Raw genomic sequence first — 22,972 nt, 5'->3', positions numbered from 1 at the left:
ACGCCTATTAATCAGACTTTATGCTGGCACAGGCGACGCATTCTAGGCGTTTAAGTATAGTGTGCTGGCATAAAATACCCCTCATAGAGATTAATCGTCTGTGTGTGTGTGTGTGTGTGTGTGTGTATGTGTGTGTGTGTGTGCAACTAACTAACATAACCCTGCTGTTTTATTTCTTCATTTTGATTGTTTCCATTGGCCACAAGGGCCTGATTAAATGTTTAAGTAGGGATGGGTACCGAATTCGGTACTTTTATATGTACCGACCGAATACCGATTCACGTAAAATCAAACGGTAACATGTTTCGGTACCTTAATGGCGTTAACTTTAAACTGATCATTGATTTCAACCTGTTTTCATTTAAGGTCTTTGATTAACAAGCGTGCTGACGATCGCACTATTTTTTCTTTTTTTATTTACCTCCTTGTCCGGTCCTGTCTGCTCACCGCGGCCACTAGCCACTAGCTGCTGCCCTCTTCCAACCCCTCGCAGAGACGAACAGCCCGGCTGGAGGCCTGCTAGCCGCCAGCTACTATCTCTCCAATGTCTCTACCCGGGCTTGTCCTTACTCCGTTTGCTCTCTCCATTCTTCTGTAAACCGGTCATTAACAGCTAACAGCTAGCTGCTACATCTCCGGTCCTCCGCTAATACTCCGCTCTTCAACTCAGGAATATTACCTGCCAATTTACTCCAAACTGCCTCGCTGAAATTAAATCCCTCGGACTCCTGCGTCATTCTCGATATGTGCACAGAGCAGCCTGACTGTCTGACCGGTGCTGCACCGCACAGCTACGACGTCATCACAACAAATCACACGTGCACTTGCACACGTGCTTTTTTTTTTTTTCTCCTCCGTGCACTTGCCACCTGAGAGCGCTCCTCTGCATTCTTTGATAACACTGCAACCTTCATGTTACAAAATGCACGTTCGCTCAACAATAAAGCACTGCTCATCCTGGATTTTATATTGATTTGATATATTTTTTAAAGTTTATATTTTGAGAAATAAATATGTTGAATTGAAAAAAATAGATTTTATTATTAAACAAATTAACATTTATTACCCCATAAACAAACGCAAAAGTACCGAAAATTGGTACCGTTGAGTACCGGTACCGATTCCCTGGTACCGGGTATCGGTACCTTATCGGTTCAAATGTGAAAGGTACCCATCCCTATGTTTAAGTGATCAATATATGTATATTCTAAATAGAATATATAATTTATAATTATAATTTTTTTAATTTTACTTCCCCCGTTTTTTAATTTGTATATTTTATATTTTTACCCAATTCCTGACTAATATTTTGTTGACTGTTAGTGTTCAATTACTTAAATGACTTGTCTTGCTTAAATGATGAACAGTCCAGGCCAGTGTATAGGTGTTGTATATGTAATTGATGATTTGGAAATGAGAAGATGTTGTCTGATTTATTTTTATATGTTCTTTTTGGAGAGAATTTATTTTTGTAAAAATCATACACATCAGTTATTAAGGACTATAAAAATACAACCTTTTTTTTATTGAGCCACAAGGTATTTGCTGATGAACTGTTAGATTCCATAGCTTCTTAAAGACATACTTATTTAATCAGGAGGTACAATATCTTTGGGCGCATCAACCATTTTCATCCAATTATATGTATTTACATGGAAAAAATTTGCCGACATTGCAACCAGAGCCTAGAGATAATCCTGGAGATGTCCATTTCCACATGAAGCTGCTAAGAAGGTAATTGTGATTAGAGCCAGAGCCAGTTTCTTTTTTATATTCTATGTAACATTTTTGGCAACGTCCATTTCTTTCGGATCTCTGGTCTCTGGTCTGGTCTCTGGTTTTATTTTTTTCTTTCACCTCTCCTTTCACTCGCACCTCTCATCTGTCTTTATCACACACACTGACACACATAAACACATCTGTTTTTATCTATAGGTACCGTTGGCTCTTCGCCTCCCCTCTCCCATTCACTGTACTTTGTTTGCCCTTCCCTAAAGATTTGATTAGTTCATGTGTAAGAAGAGAGACCCTGAGCATGCATTAGCAAAGGAGTCAACAGGAGTTCACAGTTTAAACACTATCCACAATATTCTTATAGAAGATGTAATGCGTCCTGAAAATTGGATTCAATGAGCCCAGTTTTCTTCATGTGGGATGTTAGTAATCAGTGGTAGGCAGTTCATTGCAGTGAGAGCTATACTGAACACATCACACTACTTCTCACATCTCTTCATTGCCTGTGGGTCAAATGAATATTTTCTACAGTGATAACCTATTGGACCCCTTGGATCAGCACTGCTTGGATTATTGCTCCCAGAATTCAGTCCAAACATGGTGAGGCTGCTTTTAGCTAAGGAGCTGCACACATGAGGAAAGTACTTCCAGAAAATCTGAGACCTCTTAGTTTCAGGTCTATAGAGTGTCTAGTGAGCCTTCTGGGATTAAAGTTAATATCTCTAATACTCCATGCTTTATATAGAGATGAACTCAGTATTTGCTCTAATTTAGATGTCACTACACCATAGGAGGTTCAAGCTTCGTGTTCTCAAAGCTGGTGGAGGAAACCACAACGATGGGCTTACGATCATTTCTACACATTTATCATTTTTGACGTGAGCAGAGGGTACGATCAGATCTCATGTATGCTCTCAGCTCGTGTACGCAAATTTGAGTCAGTGTGAAGTCCACACGTCTGAGTCAGAGAACTGTTATTAGATTATTGTAATTTACTAAATGTAAAGACATGAATAATATCTCATCATCATCATAAAAACAATATTTGTATTAGGCTTTTTATATCAAGATGTATAAATGAAATATTCCAAACTCATCAGCAGTTTGATCGTCAACTGCTCCACTGCTGACAGCACCACTGATTTAGTTCCTTTTCACTTTTTATGCTGCCAAACAAAACCAGTTTGTTCTGTCGCAGCTGATGGACGTCTGCGTTTCACTTTTTGCCTCTGAGAAATTCCCCTTCTTTTGGAATTAAAACTTACTTTAAAAAATTGTTGACCTCCTGGCTGCAACCAAAAAGCTGTGAAAACTTTGAGTCTGTGCTCCAAATGTAAAATTTTCTGTGCACTTGTTTGAGTATATAACCACAAGTCTATTTCGCTCCTCTGTGTTGTTTGCAATGCTGCACTTTGTGAATAAAAGTGACTTATAAAAATGAAAAGGAAACAAAATACTCTTTCTGGCCGTATTGTGTCATTCGGTGTTGTAAACTATCAGGACGAGGCCTTCTGATCAGAGTATATATTAGGGCATGATATTTAAATTGTTTCCGGCCACCATATTTACGCTGTGATTGGTGAGATACGAACATTTGATGAATCACATGTAAACCCTGTCATAAGACGATATGTATCACTCAGATTTGCACTGGTTTCTACGCTCGTTTGATAAATGAGGGCCCCTGTCTTCGTCTGAGCACCACCAACTCTCCTGGACACGGCAGAGACACTAATGCTGGAAGATTGCCATTTTCACTATACTCCAAGATAGACAGAGACAGCAGACACACACTGTAGTCCAACTCTTCAAGCTGCCACTGAAAGGGATTATCTTGTGGGTTTTAGGACATGATCTGGTCTCCCATTGAGGGAGGACAGGACATGTGAGAGGATGAAACCTTGTCTCACTCCAGACTGAACAGTAAACCACAGAGAGGGTTTTACCCAGCATTCGTCATCTACCAGCCACAACGATAAACAAACATAAAACAAATTTAAAGTAAATCTTATAACAGTATATTAAGTAATTAAATGAGCCCTGTCTTTACAAAATGAAAACACTGCTTACATAAAAGCATCAATACAAATAATTTAATAATATATTTAGAATATATAAAACAATGAGTGGGGCCATTCTGCATAATGAGTACTTTTACTTTTGATACTTTAAGTATATTTTGATGCTGATACTTTTGTACTTTTACCTAAGTAAGTTTTGAATGCATGACTACTACTACTTGAAGTGGAGTCATTTCACAGTGTTGTAATAGTATTTTAAGTTAAGTAAGGGATCTGAATACTTTTTCCACCACTGCGTATATGTAATTACCCTTTTTCTGTACAGGCTGTGAAAACAAATCTCCCTCTAGGACAATAAAGTCTAAAGTCTTCTAGTTTTGCTTAAGTACTTATCTCTCTCCTTCTTGTAGTGACTTAATAGCAAATCTCATCTGTTTATACGTTATTCTGTTCTGTTAGCTACATAGCTTAGCAGCTAGCGATAGCTTCTCTCTCTCTTACTGATAACGATACATGTAATAAGTGTAGCACAGTAATTGTGTTGGAGGCGAGGCTTAGTGTATTGGAAGTGCAGCTCCCTATAGCTGGTGCAGGCAGACCTAGGGCGACTTTTGGATGGCTGAACCAATTTCTCTCCATCATACAGAGGATAAATCAGGATGACCTATTGGATCATGGTTAATTCAGGCAGATTTGGACATTATGCTGAGTTATCTGAATTTCAACGGTGCATATAGGCCAACACTGGCTATATGGTGATGTAGTGGTTAGCACCGACCCTCTTGCAAGAGGGTCGGTGTTTCGACTCCAACCTGCGGCTCTTCTATGTGGAGTTTGCATGTTCTCCCTAGGGAATGTTGCACTACAGTCCTTTATGCTGTTGCACATAGTGAAACAGGAAGTAAACAACTCTGTTCAGATGTAAACATGCCGGCACTTTCAGCTGCTCATGACATGTTTGATTATTGTCATTTTACTGCTGTCATTCATTACTACTCAACGTGTCAGCGTGGGTTCTTACCGGGGACTCCTCCCACAGTCCAAAAACATGCACTTGGGTTTAATTGGTGACTCCAAATTGCCTGTATGTGTGAATGAGAGCGTGATTTTCTGTCTCTATGTGTCAGCATTCTGATAGTCTGGCGACCTGTCCAGCGTCACTTCAGAACTGTCCTTCAACAAGCCTCAATGCACATGACCTTGTGTGTACTATTAATACAAAGAGACAGGAGCAGACAGTGAAGTGTGTGGGCAGAAGGTAACTGATCAGCTGAGTTACAATGTCCACCTGTGTCATATCAACTCAGTCATAATACTCCAACAATCCAGCTGTCAAACTCCCTTTATTCCCCTCAAATGTCTCGTGTAACTTCTCCGTGACGTTGCCATAGTAACGTGGTGTGTGAACAACGCATATGCATGATCAGCAGTGTCATGGTAGTAACTGCCGAGGTTAGGGTCAAACCACTTTACATTCCAGTACTGCCAAGGAATGCTTGAAGAGCAAAAGTCAATGTAACACACTTCCCCTTTTACTATTCCTGTGATCATTCAGTAGCTGTGAACATAAACAGCTCCTTCCCAAACATAGAAACTTGCCTCTGGACCGCTCCATCCAGGAAAGAAAACATTTTGTCATTGGACGTAGTAGAACCAAACTTTGGTTTTCCAACTGTTGTTTGTATAATCTGTAACAGTATCAGACTAGAAAACATTTTATAGCCAGAACTGAAGCAGATATGCCCCAGAAGATGCAGTATTCATGTTCAAGGTTCTGTACATTCAGAGCAGATCTATAGTTCAGAGTGTGTGTTTCCACAGGGCTCTCGTCCTCATTCCCAACCCTTAGCATCACTTTCTAACATACTGGGTATTCATATGCACTAACATGCAATCAAAGAACAGTGCACTATCTTTACAGCAAATAGTTGTTTACTGCTGAAGTCCTCTAACCCCTCAGCACATCCTCATATCTCAATGAAAAGGCCGCCATTTTTATAACATGTGGTTTCTACTTGCATAAGGGTACAACAAAAGTACAAGGTAAGGTGTAGCAAAGGATATTTTAAAAAATTAAATAAATGGACGTAACGACCTGAAGTGAGATAAGTATGTAGGTGATGTGAAGCATAACGAGGGACTATCAGGCGGCAATCTCCGTGCCTGAGCATGGAGGCCAACCAGGAAGTGCATTAAGCCTGCAATTCACCGAGAATTCCAGTAGGGGGTGCTAAGTTTGGCTGCAAATAAATCTGCCCATTCATTTCAGTGCAAAATTTGAAAACTTCTCACTTGATTTATTACCTCAGAAAAAAAATTCAGGACAACATTATGGTCTCAATCGCTAGTAAAAAATCATCTTCAAGACAATTTGATGTCAATAGTTCTAATAATGGCCCCATTTAGAAGAAAATAGAAGATAAAGAATCGTATGATTTGGGGCGTTTCTAGCTTTGATTGACAGGCCACTGACAAGGCGAGCCGTCATCAGGAGAGAAGCAGAGCTATAACGTTATATAGATAGAAAAGAGGACGTTTAATGGTTTGGTCTCATAACTTTGACCCTTTCACACTGTATTTTCACTTAATGACAATTTATTTGAACGTTTTGTTCAGTAAAAACGTCTTGTTCAGTGTTTGGTTGGACTAGCAGACACACCAAGGAGTCGCTGCTCAGTTTCCTGAGGTAAGAAAGATACATTTTGTTTTTGTTTTATTGCTAGCCAAAACTAACATCCCAGTTAATGCTCCAGTTAATGCTAACATGAATTAGCAGCGGCTTCTCTCAGTCGGGTTGCCAGTGTAGAGAGGCGTGTAGTCAGTGTCGTAAGATCGATCGCGCTCCGCCACAGTCCAATTATGGTCTGCTCCGCGTATTGGAAACAAGATGGCGACGCAAGATGGCGACGAGTATAACGCTGAACTCGAGGCTTCCAACGGGCAGTCCACAAACCACTGGGTGATGTCACGGTGACTACGTCCATTATTTATATACAGTCTATTGGGACTATGCCCTTAAGCTAAGTCACAAATTTTCTCTTATATGACAAAACAGTTCTTGATTTAATTTTATCTTGTTGACACAAAATGCAGTTAAACAATGAAATCGCAATGTATTGTATCACATTACTCACCGTATTGCAAAATTATTAAAATTGCAATAATGTTGTATTGTGACTCAAGTATTGAGATAAAATTGTATCATGGGGCCTCTGCTGATTTATACCTCTATCAATAATGAAGATTTTTGTCTTATCTAAACGATTCTTTGTGGCAACTGTATTTCCCTTAAAAAACAGACCATATAGAACAGTCAACGTTGCTTTAGGAACCATCAGGGAACTTACAAATTGTATTATTTATACAAGTAACACCTCTGTAAGGTCATATAATTGATAAGGACTCATAATATATTTTTAAGGTCAATGTTATTTCTGTTTCCAATTTGATTTTGTCACTTCTTTCATTTTCTGCTCTGTTAAGACAAAAGGTGATGAAGATGGAAGTATGAATGTGGACAATACGGAACCAGTGATGTATGGGTTTTTTAAATAAAATCTATAATACATGACAGAGAGTTCGTTCAAATGAGAATATACAGTACCATGAGAAATGAACTCTGGGGCGTGCAGTATAACTGTGTGTTTGTTAAGATGTGTATAGTTGGCTGAGGTGGAAAAAAGCTAAAACAAGATCTGTGTTGGAACTTCTCAGAGGTCTGCTTATAGCAACTTAACATGATACAGCACTTAAGCAATACCCCCCTCCCAAACACACACACATACACATGTTGTACAGTATATGACATGTGCTGCATGGACTTGTACATACACATACAGTAGATACACATCCATGGGCTCACACGTGCACAGTAAATAGAAACCAGACACAGCCCAGGATCTCAGATCAGACACCACCTGCAGCAGAACCTGATCAACCTCGGAGAGATCATACACCTGCTCACTCTAATATGCACCAAACTGATGAGTCAGGATGTATAAGACTTCTCTTCAAGACATTAATGTCCACACATTGCATTTTAAAAGGCATTTGTAGTTCCACAAAGACTACATCTATGAAACATTTCCCTATCTCTATGTGGAAAATGCAGGGAATAAATTCTTCTCTGTTTGGACAGAAAAACAAAACCCATGAATTGAAAAAAAACACAAACTATTCAGACTATAAGAGACCTTGTGTAAATCTGATTCCAACAGCCACTGCCTGCCTAATTACAAAGAAATTGTTGTGTCCTCAATTAAAAACCACAATTAAAAAGAGGGAGAGATTCAGGAGGCATTATCATTTTGTACAAATCAGAACTATCAAAGAGGGCATACCACTAAGACTGAGGCGGAGGTCCCCTTGGCGCATGTCTTCCCCTTCCATTCTCTCTGACAATAAAGTAAACATGCTCAGAAAGATTGTACCATTGTTACGCCGATGATACCCAGCTGTTACTTTCCTTCCCACCAAACGACACAGCATTCCTGGCTCGTATCTCTGCTTGTCTTGTGGACATCTCCACATGGAAGACAGAACATCACCTTCAGCTCAACCTCTAAAAGACAGAGCTCCTCGTCATCCCACTCCACCCCACCTTATATCAGCCTATCAATCTTCAGCTTGGATCCATGCAACTTGTCCCCACAAGCTCTGCACGAAGCATGGGTGTCATGACTGATGACCAACTGACCTTCAAGGTTCATGTATTGTCAATTCGCCCTGTACAACATCAGGAAAATCAGACCCTATCGTACGAGCAATTGACACAACTCCTGGTTCAGACCTTTGTGTTATCCCGTTTAGACTACTGCAACTCACTACTTGCGGGTCTTCCTGCATGCACCACCAAGCCTCTGCAGATGATCCAGAACGTGGCTGCACGTCTGGTCTTCAACCAGCCCAGGAGAGCACATGTCACTCCGCTCCTCATCTCTCTGCACTGGCTCCTGGTCACAGCCTGCTTCAAATTCAAAGCCTTGTCTCTTGCCTACAAAAAAGCAATGGGCACAGCTCCTGCATATCTGAACTCAAACCAGACTCTTCTCCTCTGTAGTTTCCCAGTGGTGGAACGAACTTCCAAACTCCATCCGTTCTGCTGAGTCCTTATCAATCTTTAAGAAGAGACTGAAGACCCAACTCTTTACTAAACAGCTTCACTCTTCACTGTTCTATACAAATGACTACGATAAGTAGCTCTCGCGACCTAAGAGCACTTGTGTCCTAATGGTCTCAAACTTAACCAACGGCACTTACTCTTGCTATGTTTTTTTGACTTCATCCTTGCTTGTGTTGTATAAACTCTCATTTGTACGTCGCTTTGGATAAAATCGTCTGCTAAATGACATCGTAGAATTGTAGAATTCATTCATACATCTTCTTCCCATTCACTCTCACTACTATAACGAGGATCTTCCCACATTTCCACAACAAAATCTGCAGATTTCACGCCCATGGAAATGTGCTGACCTGTGCAGACCTCAGTGCAAGTATGGCTCCGGTCCACAGTCAAACTTAGAGAAGCACTGACCTTCCTCGCCATAACTGTGAACCTTAAGTAATCAAGAATGGAAGAGACCTGCTTCAGCTGTGCTAAAGCCTTGGCCTGTACATAGCTAGCGGTAAGATCAGAGGGGACTGTTAGGGAAGAGTGACCTTCTGCTCACCTCTTGGCAGTAGTAAGCAGATTACATGATCACAGTGACTCTGACAAGATCCCAGTTCATAGGAACTGATTGGAAACATTTGAACAAAACTTTGGATCAATCACTTCAAAAACTGGGAACATTCATATGAATTCTAAATCAATACAAACACATTTAACTGTATTACTGACTTATTGCTGAAGAAAGATGTGGGCTTGCAGGCATCCTATCTCACATCTGACCACATTATCACCCTACACACGCTAGTGTACTTTGTGCTTAGCGCATAAAACACGCTTTTAAAAAGCAAGCTCTAAAAAATATTTTCACCTACACCTGACCTGATTATTGATATCAAATACGAAATTGTTTTTTTAAGCTTTTAAATGCCTATTTTTAAATTTTTTTAAAATGAAAACTATACTACATGCAAAGTAAAAAATGTGTTAAATATTGCAGCCTGGAACCTGTCAATGATTAGCAGCAACACTGATTTTGTTGCTTTATTTTTTGTGCAGTGTCAAATACTATTGTACTGCTAAGCACATAAAACATGCTCTTTAATTGACACCCTCTTCTTTCATGCTCTAGGTCTTAGTTTCGGTGTGCTCACGCCATTGTGTGAAACTGTATTGTCTCTAAGTGTTGTCAGTGTGAAACTTTAATCTGCTGCTGCTGTCTTGTAATTCGATTTTGATGTGCATGTCATGGATGACATTTATGAGCACTACATAAACACTCAATCTAATGTAGACACTATTAATTTTCTGCCTGTTTGAATGCACAGATGACCTTATTAGCCTTCAGCATAATGAAGTATCATATGTCCCATTAGATGATTGGATGCTCCTCTGCTATGCCTCTGATGTGACATCTATAACTCTGGAGAGACAGGACACAGAATGTAGACGCACATTCAGGACGTAACAGGGCCACGTAGCAGAGATAGCGGTGCAGTTAGCCTGGCCCTGGAGACATTAGCTCTGGGTCCCCGCAGGCAGCCTTTGTAGGACAAAAAAGGGCAAAGGCTGCTGAATCTTGTCACTCACAAATGTGTGATAATGAGGAATTCACTGAGGTCTTGTAACTCCTGCCACACTCCTGTGTTTGTTGTGTTTTGAACTGTTTTGTGTTTGTGATCCTGCAACTGCAATGAAATGCTCATGCTGAAGTGGCTCTCTGTCAGCTTGAACCTGTTGTGTAGAAGCACAAAGTGACTCATGCCAACCTCACAAAGGCTGCCAAATCAACTTTGCTATTGCTACTCTGTTCTCTGTCTCTCTCTCTCTCTCTCTCTCTCTCTCACACACACACACACACACACACACACACACACTCAGACTGTGCCTACCTGTGCAGAAGGCTGGGTGGCTGCCCTTCAGCTCTTTCAGAGTTCCATTCCAGGTGAAATTATTACGGCCGTAACCAAACATTATGAGTGTTTCCACTGGTTTCTCTGCAGGTATGTTCAGCACCCTGTCTGTCTGGTTATCTGTTTGTCTATCTGAAGAACGGGGTTTAGGATTAAATAGATATGTGGGCAATAAAGAGAGACTCCTTCCCCCGCCTTCCTTGTCATCTGGTTTCACTGATGGGAGCCAGTATGAGGGAACCCCAGGCTGGTGTGTGTGTGTGACTGGGCAAGTGTGTGGGCAGTACTTATAAGCACCTGGCTGTGCTTTGAAACTACCCTTGTGCCTTTTGCCTGCCAAATGGTTCGGAGCCCAAATGTCAAACTGTGTGTGTGTGTGTGTGTGTGTGCTTCTGCGTGTGTGTAGGTGGGGTGAACATATAGCATGTGTGCTATATGGTGGACAGAGCTCTGTGTGTGCATGTAAATCACCCTGTCAACAGTGTGGGCCAGAGGCTCCACTGTTTCCGACTGACAACCTGCTGTGGAAGACATTAAGCTGAACTTGTGCGTGTGTGTGTGTGTGTGGGTGTGTGTGTGTGTGTGTGTGTGTGTGTGTGTGCGGTTGGGGGGGGTTCATTTGTCTTTGAAGGGATTCCAGGGGTGTAATGTTGCACCCTGCGCAACTGCAACGCTACAGAAATAGTCTGAAATCTAGAATACACATAAATTATGTGCAAAAGATGTAAATAACTCACATAAACATGCCGTTATCTTATGGCTTCTGTGAAAAAATATATAGTTGCAAGAATTCATCCTGTGAGGAAAATGGATGTTTACATTTCATGTAAACCTATCCAGTAGTTGTTGAGATATTTCAGTCTGGACTGACTGACGAAGCATCTGACTCATATTTCCATACAGCCACACTGCTAGCAAAACCATTGACTGGCTACAGACCATGCAGAATTTCACATCAGAACAAAGAGAGATGTGACCACAGCACAGCCTTACCCTGATAATGAGAAGAACCTGCGTCAAAAGTTCACATAAAAACATGACACACTGATTGGAAGAGATGTAACTTCAAATAACATTGTCAACTTTTGTTTGTTCAATATTCATAAACCTAGATTTTTCATAGGAATTGACCTATGGAATCTGACTCAGTTACCTTAATTCCAGCCTGTTCTCCTAAGAAATATGTTCCCATGTAACTAAACACCAATTGAAGATAAATTGGGAACACATATTTCACAAAATATTAATCTCAAAAATCTTCGTCATCAAAGTCCATGGATGTGGTTGGGGTGTTCATGGGTCAAACAAACACAGGACTATCACTTTGGAGGCGGTTGTTCATACTTACTTACTGTCTGTTATGCCTAGTGGCATGTAGGGCTGCAACAAAGGTTTTCCACTACAGTCTGTTATGGGCCATTTTCTGGATTTTTCCCCAGGTCAACTTTCATCTCCTCTTCCACAGTTCCATGCCAGGTGGTTTTGGGTCTTCCTCTATTCCTTTTCCCGTCTGGTGTCCAGTGCAAGGCTACTTTTGGGCTGCTTTTGCCTTCTCTCCTGAGTAGATGTCCAATCTAGTTCCAGCACCTTCCACTTTGTATGGAACATTGACAGGCTGTTGATGTCATTCGCCGTCATTCTTCCATCTCTCATAGTCTGCCCACCGTGCCTTAACCGCTCATTTGGGTAATTTTGACAAATGTTGTTATGTGTGGTATTGACAAATGGTCTATTCTGTCATTTCGGGTCGTTTTATTGGAGATCTTGTTGGCACTAGACCCTCATGCCTACATGACATGCCCAACCAAAACCCCAAACAGATGCAGGACCTCTGCACAAACATGCACATGCGAACACATAGTTTACAGCAAGTATAACTCTGGCCTTACTGGGTGAGGTACACTGGTTTCCATGTCTCTGCTTCGTAAAGGGATTTGTAATTTGCTTTGGCTCCACCCCTGGAACCACACTTCCTTCAGAGACCCTACCAGGAGCCCCAACAAATCAGCTTCTAGGATCACAGGGGCATGCAAACTACTTTACCACATTAAAGTGGCTATACTTGAATACATATTTTTATTATATTTACATAGATTTGTGATATCTTGTTATTTATGTTATGGGAATTTTTCACTTTTTTTTTGTGTGCGGCATGCTCTTTTCTTTGATTTGGACATTTCCCTGGAAGAACACAGGGCATTCATGAATAGAAAGCCTTTGAATGCTTTGTTCCTCTTCGGCTGCTGGGGTGTTATGTCTGTCTTAAGAAAAATATCCCTGTGGGTCATTGAACTGTTTGTGTCTGCTGTCTTTTTGTCTAACTAGACAGCGATGTAGTATTATGTACACACACACACACACACACACACACACTCTTTTACTTACACACACACACACACACACACAAACACACACACACACGGGCCAGTCAGTCCTTGTTGCCAAACATCACAGTAACAATGCAGAGAACTCGAGTCATTGTGAGAAGACACATACAGACAATGCTCTGTCACTGATACATCCACACCTCAGCCAAAGTTCTAATTATAATAGCAGTAACAATAATAATACAATTATTAGTGACTTACAATAATATAATAATTTACTATATTACTTTAACTACTTCATTGACTTAAATGAGAGTAGTGTTTAATAGTGTTTTATAGCTTAACTCCCCTAATATGAAGAGTAGCTTACCCAACAAGCAATGAACCACAATCAATTAATTAATTGTCTGAAAAGTAGATTTAGACATACATAACAATAAGTGATACACTACTACACTTTTAAAAAGGCACAAAAGTATACAGTACACAATCAAAATGAAAAGGTGACAGTTTGTAGACAACCAAACCCAAGCCATGTCACACATCTTCGTCTCAATTCAAATTATTCATACAGCACATTTAAAAACACCTCATGTTTGGCAAAGTGTTGAACAGGCCAGAGCAGGTAGTTCAAGTTAAGCACAAAGACAAAAATAAAGCAATCATAGGCATCAGTCTAAAATAATTGAAAAAACAAATCACTACCCCAAGGTCCATTCGCCCAGCTGATGTAACATTCATAGCCTCATTATAATCATAGCCTGACATTGAAGTCATTGTTAAAGGCCACCAGATTTAGCAATGCTGTCATTACAGTGTTGTAGCTTTGATGTCTGTTTGTGTCACTGGTAGGATTTTCACGCTTTGTATATTTGTAGCTGCTGTTTTCTTTAGAGTGAATCGTGTTAGGGTGTCCAGATAGTCTGGACACTAAGCTGCTGATCATCCATCATACTGACAGGTCAGATATGTATTTGAATCAAATTTGTCACTAAACAATTTTAACAGTGATACAGTAAATGTATCATGTTTCTAATGATAGAAAGCATCTACAAAACTGGCCTGCAAGCAAACATGTACAGCACTTACTGCATCCATCAAAGTCTTGCCCTGTTAATTCCCATAAGTCCCAGGTAGCGTGATCACGGCCGGTATTTCAAAAGTGATCAGATAGGATTATCCTGGTCGGATAGGATTAAATCTAGATCTGATCTGAAAACTGGGTATTTCAAACACGGATCCAGATAACCCTGATCCTGAAGATCAGGATTCCGCTCCGGTAATCCAATCCTCCCTTGAATCCAGATAAAAGGCTGGATTTGGGTATTTCAAAACTCAAGGCAGATATCTGGATCAACTTGGTACCAAAATTTCAGGATCATCCTGATCCCACCTCAGAGGTGGATTTCACTTATATTGACAAAGTCTCAGCTCCACTTCTCCTAGATATTTTTAGTCAAGGTGTTCATTTCACTTAATCAAGTGTTAGTGTTTTACTTTTAATAATTAAAGTAGCCTAATTGAAAGAAATTTAAAGCATAGTAAAATATTTGACCCCACTTTCTGAAATTGCTGTAAATATATCATGCAGCACATTGAAGCACTTTCAAGGTATATTTTCATGCTTCTGATTATTGAAGACAAATTCTGTCAAACTTAAAAATGTACCTTTAAAATGTCTGGAAATAGCTTGAATGTGATTTTTAAAACATGCAGTAAGGTGTTTGAGTACAAACTGATTATTCTACTTCATCAAATCAGATTATATTTTGCTATAAATGACCATAATTATGTTTAGTGAGAGTCTTCTATATAAGGGAGACAAATTAGGATGAAAAATGTTTCTTATTGTGTCACTGACCAAGCTATATAGCATGAAAGTAATGCAATTACAATTTCAAGCAGTTTCAATAACTTTATTCAGAATCCAATAACATTGAATGGATCAATACAATTAAAGTGTTTCCAAGGATTTCCATCACTCATAGAGCCCGGTTGTCCTTAATAGCTGAGAGGTCCATGGCTGAGTGACTCTGAAAGTAAGAAAGAGAAGGTGTATGAGTATATCTTTACGTACACAAAGCATGACATCATCACCAGCATTACTGGAGCATTCTGACACTTCTGAATGACTCGTATTATTAATACCGTGTAACGTTACGTTTCCTAAGTACTGCAGCAGCCTGCTCTGTACACATGGAGCAGATTTTTTTTTTTAAGTCTGCCGTGTTGCCAATAATGTAACGCTAATAAACTCTAAACAAGTTGGTGTTAGTTTAAAGAGTTAAGGTATGATGTACGTCCGATTAGTTCCTTTATAAGTTAAACCATAGACTAAAATTAATCAACAAAGCAGCTACCTCGCTAGCCCGCTAGCTGCTTAACACACAAGTCAATGAAGCGGAGTTAGCGACCGTTAGCACGGCCGCGTCTCAATTAGCGATCGCTTCGGCCTGGTTTTAATTAGGTGACAATTCAAGAAGTTGGCTAGCATGATATGTTGGTTGGCGTTCGTATTGTCTTAAAACCGCTACACATTAGATGACTGTTAACTTACACTTTTGACGTGAAAGTGGTGCTCACTGCTCCTTTCGTCAGGTAGTCCGCCATGTTTCGATCCCAGAGTCGGAGACACGACAAGATTTGGAAATCCAGATCCGCCCACATCGACGTCACGGTGATCCACTCTGCCAATGTTTTGAAATACTCAGATAAAGTCAGCAGGATCACCTTGATCCATGACTGAGAAAAGGAGGATTTCGTTATCCGGATTATCCTGATCCGGATTACAAATTTTGAAATACCGGCCCCAGAGGACAACAATAACTAGAAGTGTGCTGAAGTTTGGTCTGGTCCCAGTTAACATAAGTCTCTATGGGACAGTTGGCTGGAGTTGCTGTTAGTCCAATTGATTCCAGAGAAGGACGTCTGTGACGAGCAGATCTCTTTACAACTGCCCGAAAATAATTAGGGCATATATATATATATATATATATATATATATATATAATTTTAATAAATAATATATTAATATTATAAAATATATAATAAATATATATATTTTAATAATATATAATAAAGAGTGAAAGTTTTGGGAACCAGACCCAATTTTTCAGAAAAAAGGTCAAAACAATTCCCAGACGCTCTTCTCTCAAGCTGTGATGCTATCAATCTAGCTCTGAACATTACGTCCAGTACCCACCCTTAATAAAGTATGATATCCTCTGAAAAGGCATCAAACGTAAACTCGTCCGATATTGTTGCTTCATCACGGCACTCTTTGTGTGACACCAACACACACACAGAACCCCTTTGCTTTGTGCTGTGTTCCAATACCCATACTTCCCGTACTTACTATACTTAGTTTGAGTACGCAGGGTGTTCCGATTCTGATCGCGGCGAAAAGAAGTGTACCTAAAGGACCCGGATGTTGCCCTCATAACTGTCAAAATGCTGAGTGTGCAACAATGTACACTATACGCACTCAACGGCCGCCATCTTGTCTACGTAGCGGAAGAGGCGGAGCCAGGCAGAGCCGCTCAGCTCGAAAAAAATGTTTGTAATGGCGGCCGAAACAACAGCGGAGCGTTGTCCGTCAACATCAGGAGGAGTAGGTAACGTTGCTGACGACGCTGGCGCATTCTCCACATTTGCTGCGTTAATGGAGCCATATTGCCGGATTGTAGAAGTTTGAAGAATATTAAACAACACAAAGGGTAATTTTTTTGCTGTTCAAAGCGGGAAGTTTATCGCGGTTGACGAGCTGCGGCGGCTGTCGCGAGCGTAATTTCTGGTAAATGCACCACAGAGTATTAGATTTACCTGCTGAAATCTGCGTACTTAATAAGTGTGGATAGTGTACTGCGTTTAAGTGTACTCATGGAAGTATGGGTATTGGAACAGAGCATTGGTTTTGGTGTCAGGAACCGCATGTCATTTTCCAGGAGTTTAATGCATAATGGCTTTTTTTAAAAATAAACTTCTGTGTTAACAGAAAACAGTTAACTTTAGGTAATAAAACCATTTGACTAAGATTAGGGTAAAACAACTGCTTAAAAACAATGATTTGAGCATTTCACTACTGGACGCAGTTAGGCAGGTTGACTCCAAATAGTAACTTTGACTCTTGGTTTCACAGGGGACACGAGCATTGGTCTGTGCTGTAAGTGCCTAATTCAGTCAAGGTTAAAGATGCCTTGTGAATTGAGCTGTGACAAAGTATCTATATCTGACAAGATATAGATACTTATACTTATATAGATACAAGATATAGATACTATATCTTAATGTCCAATTATCATTTCCATCTAATACTCCAGCCAGGCTGTATCACTCAAAATGTGTTTGATCTGATCTGTATGAAAACAGCAGGAGTGTGATTGCAGGTGTGTTCTGGATGTGCATTACCTCATAGAGGTTTGCAAACTTTTTTTGTTTCCTGTTTATGTGGTCCCCTGAATCGACAGTAAAAATATTTTTTATGCCATGGTGTTTGTTGCCATATTTGCAAATTGTTAATAATTCCAAACATCAGTAGTGTTTGGGTTTTCAGCAGTCTAAGCAGGTGGGTGAGTGGAGTTATACTGAGACATACTTGCCATCTCCGAGGCTTAACAGAACATCATCTTGGTATGTGAACCATGCTCTGGACTGTCTCACGTTGCCAGCAGCTCACAGTTGGACTCAACAGGTAGAGGTCAGGGTCTTAAATTGCAATTTGAAAGTGAGATTAATGGTGACTAAATCTGGGGATAAATCCAGGGATCATTAGTGCACAGTTAAAAGAACTGTCCCTTTCCCAAAACAACAACCAAATGCTACATGCTACAACATCAGAAGGATTTCATTCGTTTATCTGCACTGTCACGGGGTACACCCTGGACAGGTGGCTAGACTATAGCAGGGCTGACACATAGAGAAAGACAATCACACTCTCCTTCACACCTACGGGCAATTTAGAGTCACCAATTAAACCTAAGTGCATGTTTTTGGACTGAAGGAGGAAGCCAGAGTACCCGGTGAGAACCCACGCTGACACGGGAGAACATGCAAACTCCACACAGAAGAGCCGCAGACCGGAGTCAAACCGGCGACTTTCTTGCTGTGAGGCACCACCATGTAGCCCCTTCTTCTCAGGCTAAAGTTACGCAGCAACAAAAGTGTTCCCTTCCAGTGAAGCCAGCTGAGGTTAACATTGTTGCTGAGCAACAATGTTTCTCACTAAACCGTGATTTGAACACCATGTGCCACTCGAGTTTGGTGACCCTATCCTGTGCTACCACTGATATAGGATGTCTTGTGTGTCTATAAACAGTGATTGGTTGATATTGACATTTATTTTTAACCAGACACATTTAGGCTGGTTGACTCCAAATAACAACTTTGACTCTTTGTTTCAAACGGGAAAACCACACTGCTTACTTTTAATTCTAAGCATTGTTAATCATGACATATCAATAATATTTCAAATGTTTAGTTATCTAAGCATTGAAAGGCTGGTAAATAAAGAGGAAGTCAAAAACAATTCATACTTCTTCACTCATTAAGCTTCATTAAAGTGTTCACTTTTCCCTTTTATTTGAATGGTCTATTGCCAAGAGGACACATTTGATACTGCTTGAAATAGCCATTGGTGTAACTCAGCCCTGAGTGAAAATACCCTGGCTTCATCACTTGAATTGGAACCTTTACAAGTGGATCAGATAGAATGGTGTGTGTGCCAGCTTTAAATACAGTGAGGAACAAGAACCCAGGGTGGAACAAGGGTGTGTATTTGTAGCCGTAACATGCATGGTGGAGTGGAGGTAGCCTTATCACACGACTGAATGGGTGTTATCAGAGATTGTCATTCCCATAAAAATGGGAGAGTAGGGGGCTTCTTCACCTGCTAGCAGGATGAGTCGGTTGTTATCAGCCCATTCAATGGCTGAGGTAATGCTTCAGTTTTGTTGATTATGCTACAAAACTACTTCTTCAAGGTTAGGGCAAAAACGTTCTGGTTATGCGTTATGAGAAACATTAAAAGTAAAACAGATGCACTAAAATGACAGAAGTTGCGTGACAGCAAGTACAGGAAGTGACGTGAGTTACATTGTGAGCTACGTTGGATGACGTTAAGTGATGTGACTTTAAATAACATTGTTGATTTCTGTTTACATACGGGACACAGTACACGCCCTTGTCTCTTGGGTGAAAACCCTGAGCCTGTGTGAACCATCCATCTCCACTCCCACCTGCCCTATGAGCAACTTTTTGCACTTTATACTCTTTTTCATGCTTCCCCTTGGCTTTTAAACTCTAGAGAGCACTACTGAGCAATACTGGTTAATGTAGGAGCCCATTGAATTGACTGTTCGCAACACTCCTTGTTCCAATCATACCTTAGCAATTGTTATTAAAAGAATAAGGTCAGACAAGCTTTAAATTCTGAGCAACATGGTGATAGTGTGCATACAGGATTTGTAAATCTGGCACCAGGTAGGCCTACCCTAAGAGTTTAACAAAACGCAAAAAGCATGAGGAGCGTTGCTGGCTGTGGATTAAACGTTGTGGGAGAGCCCTCTCCCAAGTACTCAAGTACTCCCAAGTAGTAATATCTCGAAGATTAAAAGACACACATATGTCTACTCCAAGTTAAGCTGCTAATTAGCAAAGATGAGCTAACAATTGTCTAGCTATGTTAGATGAGATAACCCAAACCAAATTTAACAGCATGGTTCCTGTCAACTAGTGCAGAACTAGTCCAACAAACTTATGTTAATGACACGTTTGTAAAATTAGCATGCTAAGCTAGCTAGCAATGTTGCTAGGAGCTTACATAATACAGGGCTGTACAGTGCTAATAGCTAGCGTCACTGAATCCCACATCGGCCCGATTTTGGCAAACATTCTATCAAAATTTCACATTAACTACTTGGTCATGGTAAATGGTCATGTTTGCAACAGCAACAGAATGTGTTGGTGTAAGGACTTACTGCTGTATGGCACTGACCGAGTCCTGAGAAACAAGGGTTATGACTATGTTCTCCTAATCAAGTACCAGTCAACCTAGTGCTGTGGAGACCTGACATTTTATGTTAATTTACAGGTGCTGTACATGACATCAAGAACATTGATAAAGCAGTGAATAATTATTTACTATATAAAGATATGTATGCATTGTGTGTTCAATTTAAGCTTTTCTGTTCTCTGTTGACAATAAACAACAACAAACTTTTGTGGTAGGCAGCACAGCTGTGCATACATGATTGTGCATTTGAGTCCCTGTGTGTGTTACACTTGCCACTGCTATGCACTGCTCTCATAAGTCAGTTATCACTGATAACAGTTTTCCAATCCCACAGCGTTGTCAGGTTTCACTGTTAGTTCTGTCTGCACAGTTGCTGTTTTTAGGACTGTTCGCAGTGGTGTGATCACCGTTAGCTGCTAGCCACAGGCTCAGCCACCACTATTTGTTGAGAACTGTGTACAGCTAAAGGAGAGTCTCGCGCTCCTGGAACTGTACTGGCTGAATCGAAAGAGCTGACCCAGGCAAATATGAGTTACTAAAGAACAGATAAAGACTTCATCTCGATGCCAGACTCTCGAGCGATCGGGCTGAATTCCTGTTGCCGATCCTGCCTGCCTCTGATCTACCCGTCTCACCTGACTTTGAATTAGTGATGGTGAGATGAGGCTTCATGAAGAACTGAAGCTTTCCATCCAATTGATTCACATTGGTGCTTCATTTTCTCTACTGTGCCATCAAGTGGACAATAAATGCAAAACAGGCGATTATAATGACACCATGGCTTTTGTGTGTGAAGCTTTAAATTGAATTGTGCTTAAATGATACCAATTTACAAATATTAAAACTAATTAATATAGTTTCCGTTTTTCTGATAGAATGATGGCAGGGACAGAGGGGAAAGTTGAAACAAACTGGGGAGAGGGTTGTGATGTGATGTGTTACTAGGGACAACATGTAACACATAAAATAAGGACATTTTATTCATTTTTATTTAAATATAAAAACTTTTTCACAGTGCTGGGACTCAAGCGTTTTTGTTTTTTTCCTGATGATTTCGTCTGCTTTAGAAAATACCCTTTCAAAGGGCTCAGATGCAGCTGGGGTACAGAGAAAAGCAACAACAAGTTTATACAGGTTGGGATATACATTTTTCTTTCTTTTCTAATATTCTAGGGAGTTCTCCAATCTTTCAATGTCTGGTTCACCCAGGTACATTTGGACCTCCAGTGTCCCTGTCTGCAGGACTGTGGAGTCCAAACGATGCCACAGTTTGCTACCTAGGATAGACAAACGGGTTGTTAGTGACTAAATACAATAACACAATTAGAATGTATCCATTACCTTGAGTCACAGGCTGAGAGCTTCTGATATGTACCATTGTGATGATGATGATGATGAGGAGGAAGAAACGCTGTTTGGACAGTTCCCATTTCCTCCTCCTCCAGTAGTGTAGCTCGCAGCATTGATAAAAGAGGAATGACTTTTGACCCAGATACCCTCTTCTCCTCTGAAAGCTCAACCGTGGCATCATTAAATGGGGACAGCACTTCTAGACATTCTGCGATAATCTCACACTGTTCTGATTAGAGTGGGGCAATGTCAATGCATAGTCCTGCCAAAGCTGCTCCTACAGGTTCCCTGAGGTCACAAAACACGTTGGAGCATATGGAATGTGCTGTTCCAGCGTGTATCCACCTCTTGAATTAGCTTCAATGCCGGCCTGCCCATGTGCTCCTGCACCTGTGTCAGCCTCTCCTACAAAAAAGGGATTCATTCAAGTGTCACTAGACACTTTAGACTATTGCAATGAAATAAAGATGAAATAAACATCTTAAATCCATGCCTGGATGTAAGACAACACAGTGTGTTGCAAAGAGGTGCTTGCATCTATAAAATGGTATGTCACAGCTAGGTACGCATCAGGTCCACATATCTGATGTTAAACTAACTGTAGATGTCTTCAACACATGGCTTTGGCTTTCTCCTTGAGTTTCTTATATCTGTCCTCCACCATAGCTTCCAAAGGAAAGAAGGAAAGAAGAGAACACTCTTGGAATGGCAACTATGTGGAAACGGGGAAAAATTCTTCACATACGCACCTGCCTTGTGGGGAGAATATAGGTAGAGTTCAAAGCTCTAACAAGCATTCTGAACCCTTTGTCCTCCATAATAGTGAAGGGCTGGGAACCCTCACCACATCCTTCTTCTCTCCTGATGACAATAAAAATGCAGTATTCAATTACAGATGTCATATATAAGCCACATTTAAAATATAAGGTAACACTTTATGGGGTAGAAGGGGTATGCATAAGACTGACTTGACACTGTCATAACTATGACATGACATCTGTCATTAAGATTAAGAAGGCTTTATGCATGCTTATGAATGTTGTCATTAAGTGTCAATTGGTCATTTATCTCACCTTTGATGTCTTTTGTTGATGGGATGTCTTTGACAAGAACACAAGATTACTTCCTCAAACAGAAGGCCCTGACATATTCATGTACATGTACATTTTGTAATTTTTTTGGGAAAAAACAAAAGGGGATCACTTGTTCTTTAATATTTGTGATCATGTATGTTCAAACAGGAAGTAAGGAAGTAGTTTTTTTTTTTTTTTTCTGGGGGCCGTAGCGGGCTCAATTTTAGGAATATACTGGAGTTCCGGGTATCACATGAAATGAGAAGATATAAGGAATCTATGTCTGTGTCATGATATCGTGTCCGGAAGTTGGGAAATAATGCTAGAAAAGTTATGCCGTTTTTTTTTATGTTTCATGATGATTTTCAAAGCAGTCATGTCACCTCTGGCATCATCTGATCTCAATTAAAATAGGCTCTCTGGGTTCCCACAAGTCTC

The 22,972-nt window shown here is 40.4% G+C and overlaps 1 protein-coding gene across 1 annotated transcript in view; it reads right to left on the bottom strand.

The window, feature by feature from the left end:
- Positions 1–10,836, bottom strand: part of LOC131973918 (cytosolic carboxypeptidase 4) — a 132,400-nt gene extending 121,564 nt beyond the window's left edge. Inside the window, exon 1 of the mRNA XM_059336053.1 lies at positions 10,755–10,836. Within this exon, the coding sequence (XP_059192036.1) occupies positions 10,755–10,836 (82 nt within the window). The remainder of the gene's footprint in view (positions 1–10,754) is intronic.
- Between the last annotated feature and the right edge of the window lie 12,136 nt (positions 10,837–22,972).

Source organism: Centropristis striata, chromosome 6, assembly GCF_030273125.1.
Source record: "Centropristis striata isolate RG_2023a ecotype Rhode Island chromosome 6, C.striata_1.0, whole genome shotgun sequence".
Taxonomy (NCBI): domain Eukaryota; kingdom Metazoa; phylum Chordata; class Actinopteri; order Perciformes; family Serranidae; genus Centropristis; species Centropristis striata.
Note: the sequence above shows the minus strand (reverse complement) of the source record. Positions and strands in the feature narration are given on the sequence as shown.